Source organism: Rhincodon typus, chromosome 31 (assembly GCF_021869965.1).
Source record: "Rhincodon typus isolate 14 chromosome 31, sRhiTyp1.1, whole genome shotgun sequence".
Taxonomy (NCBI): Eukaryota; Metazoa; Chordata; class Chondrichthyes; order Orectolobiformes; family Rhincodontidae; genus Rhincodon; species Rhincodon typus.
This window is the reverse complement of record NC_063362.1, coordinates 19,326,392-19,329,893: the sequence shown is the minus strand read 5'-3', so window position 1 is coordinate 19,329,893 and position 3,502 is coordinate 19,326,392. Positions and strand designations below refer to the sequence as shown.

At 43.9% G+C, this 3,502-nt stretch overlaps 1 protein-coding gene across 3 annotated transcripts in view; it reads left to right on the top strand.

Moving 5' to 3' along the window:
- Positions 1-3,502, top strand: part of ints11 (integrator complex subunit 11) — a 34,636-nt gene that overhangs the window by 29,103 nt on the left and 2,031 nt on the right. For all 3 annotated transcript variants that reach the window (XM_020527515.2, XM_048615187.1, XM_048615186.1), the window contains exon 17: positions 2,777-2,906. In XM_020527515.2, the coding sequence (XP_020383104.2) occupies positions 2,777-2,906 (130 nt within the window). The remainder of the gene's footprint in view (positions 1-2,776; positions 2,907-3,502) is intronic.

The window sequence follows — 3,502 nt, the reverse complement described above, 5'->3', positions numbered from 1 at the left end:
TGCAAAGTCAAAGTTCCATGTGGAGACATTCCATGACCCTGCTTGTTGGATTGCTCCATGTCCCACTGTATGGAAGACTATGCTAAACAGTCATTTGTGAGTGATGTGAACGCTTACTTCTCACCCTATGAAAATCCTGTTCTGTTTCTAATAATCCCCACTCGGGTTCTTTGCAAATATGACTGAAGGATCCAGCCAAAGCAAGTGTTATCATCACTGTTACTGTGATGGAATGAAGGTGCAGAGAGCTGGAGGAGCAACAGATATACCAGCAAGCCCAGGAGCAGCAGCAATTTCTAGCAACTGCTGAAAGTCCCCTCAGAACATAGATGAGGGCCAGATTCTATTGTCCTTGCTGCAGTTTCTTCCAGATGAGCAAGGTACAGTTTTTCTGCAGACTGAGGATGTTCCCTGACACTGTCACACAACTGTTGCAAATGTTGCTGCAGGACCCGTGGCCATCCTGTCCCCGGGGCTGTCAAGCTGACAGCTGTGCTAAACTTTTATGTAGCTGTTCCAAGGAACCACTGTGAGGGATCGTTCAGTTGTTCACCCAGAAATGGATCAAGGCTAATACCAATGCAGTTTCTGTTAGATCACATTGCTTCCTGTTATTTCCCTGCAACGAGGCCAGTGCTGTAGCTCAGTCAGTCTGATTAGCAGCATAGCTGGCTTCTCCTAGATTCCAGGGTCAACACATTGCATTGAGAATGCCATATCATAATGCAGCTGAGTTCCTCAATAGGAAAAAGTTTCATTCTATCAATGTGCAAGTCATCTGTGATCATCAGTATAACATTTTGAGGGTCTGTGCCAACTACCCTGGGAGCTGCCACGATACTTCCAACCTTGTGAACTTTTAATGGTTCTGGTTTATTTCAAAGGCTGGATGCCTTACAAGGGAACTGTAAACGTATTGGTCCTTGAAAGGCACCTTTGGGTTTCTTCTCCCGGAGGTGTATGGAGCTCTGTTTGTTTATTGTTCACTTCTGTTGTTGCTGAACAAAAGTGAATATTTTGAACCTTTTGAAGATTTCCCTGCTGGAGTTGGGCACATATTGAATAATTGTAAGAATTTAGGCCACACTAGGCATTGGGGAAAAAGTAGCTCAAACTTTGACGGAATTGTAAGATGGAATGAGACGAAGGACGGGTAAGCTACTTGGCTTGGATCTTAGATGGTGATAGCTGTGAAATCGTGCATTTTCATGAGCAATGAAGTCTCTGCTGTGTCACCTATGTATCCAGGGAAGCGTGGGTTTATGGTTGCTCTCCAACTATGCGTGCAGTGAAAGGCAACCCCAGACTTCAAACTCTTGACCAGATGCACAGCTGGGCATCAAAGATGGCACTGGGCGCCATAATCCCAGGGTGCCTTGGCCGTGCTGAGTACTTGTGTCTACGGTGAGTGGGGGAATACGACAAGCAGGTTGCTCTAGAAGCATGGTGCGTTGGTAATGGGACAACCCAAGAAAACATACTAGGCCTCATGGAGAGAAACCCTCCATGGAACTTGACAAAAATGACACTTAGCCAATTTCAACTGGTTAGATTCAGCCGTGTTATTTTTCAGTTGTGGGATGTAGGCACTGCTGGCTTGCTTCTTCAGTCTGTAGCTTTGATATTGTTCACTGAGCAAATTAACATTGTGCATAATAGTTATGATTGGTCTCATTTAATTCAATCTTTTGAAATAATACAGGATAATGAGGGTGCACTTCTCCACATCTGCCATTCACCTCCTTGGCTTAAATAACTTCACCCCACCCTCCTGTGAGCTAACCTTGCGGCTGTAGGCCAAACAGGATCTAGGAGATTTTTGTTTAAGGCCACAGCCAATTTACATTTCTGTTTATATCTGATTCCCCCATGTTGGCCATTGGAGAGGAGGCCTATGTCGGATAGTTTCTGCTGCATGCTTTGACTAGTGCTACTTAAGAGAATGGTTCTGAGGTGGTTAGTGACTGTCACTACAGGCTAACAAATTGGTTATTGTTAAAAGCTTCAGAGAAACCACTTCAGTACCTTTTGTCAGTAGAGTATTAACCATTTTTCACCTGATTTTTCTTTTCAATAATAGGTTTAATAATAATAATAATAGCTTAATAAGAAGGGTCTAGACCCGAAACGTCAGCTTTCCTGCTCCTCTGATGCTGCTTGGCCTGCTGTGTTCATCCAGCTCTACACCTTGTTATCTCAGGCTTAATGCGAATATGTTTTCCCTTAAATCCCTACATTTAAACGTAGCCCCTATTCAAACGTATGCTGTAGCAAAATGGTCAAAAAAAAATCCCAAACCATGACGAATCTCTGTTCTCCAGTTGGTGGCTAAGTGGTCTGGATTGGAGCCCTTAGTATTATATAGCTGACTGATTTGCATAGGCGATAATATGGAAGAATGTTCTTCTCTGGAAACACAGTAGTTCCTGGAAGGAAAAATAGTTAGTCCAGTTACTGGAGCCACTGATCTTTATATTGAGATCTTGGACATGCTCTGTTCTCTTTCCATTAAAAATATCAGCATGCTCAACAAGACTGTTGACCACAATTTGGAGTTGAATGATAGCCTTGCTGCACGCAAACAATATTGTGTCTGTAACTCAGCCACTGACCTACTCGTCAACAAAGGATTGCTTAATAGACATTATATTACTTCATATGGATATTTCTTAAAGTAGTTGCAGTCTATAAAGCATTAAATACAAAAGGTTCCAAAATAATTCAACTAATCAATTTTTCATAAGTTTGTTTTTATTCTTTCCTTATTGTCTTGAAGCATAATGAAAGATTATCCCATTCAACATCTGCCTGATGGCTCTGTGATGGTGGAGTCCATCCTCATTAAAATCAGTGCAACGTCTGATGATCAGAGTACTAAGGACGTGTTAGTTTCATGGACCTACCAGGTGAGTGATCCAGTTTTGGAGATCCACTGTCTTTTATGTCCAGTGAGGAATCCTGTAAACCTCAGGCTTGTGTTTAGAATACTCCCCACGTTGTCCTGTATCCAGATGGAGGCTCTGTGTCTTCATGTCCTGCTTTATACAGTTCGGCAATTGGTGAGGTTGGGAAATATCCAAAGATATCCCAAGCATCTTAGACATCCAAACCCCGAAGAGGAATGCTGACTCTGCTATATCCAAACTAGCTCTGTAGTAAAGAAATATGAAAAAAGCTGCAATTGTGAAATTAGTTTGAAGCAGCCAATCCCTTGAGCAGCAGAATATTTGCAGTGAACAGGAGAAAATGTAAATACGTGTGTCTGTGTGAGCCTCTGTGGGCAGAGGGCAGGGTGCACGTGCATCTCAGTGGGCAGGCAGGTGCAAGTGCGTGAGTGTGCGTGCATCTCTGTGCGCAGGTGTGTCTCTGTCGGCGGGCATGTGTGTGTGTGCACGCACGCGCGGGGGTGTCTGTGTGTTTGTGTGTCTGTGTGCGCAGGTGAGTCTGGCAGGGGCTGTGTGTGTGTCTGTGTGCGCAGGTGAGTCTGGCGGGGGTGTGTGTG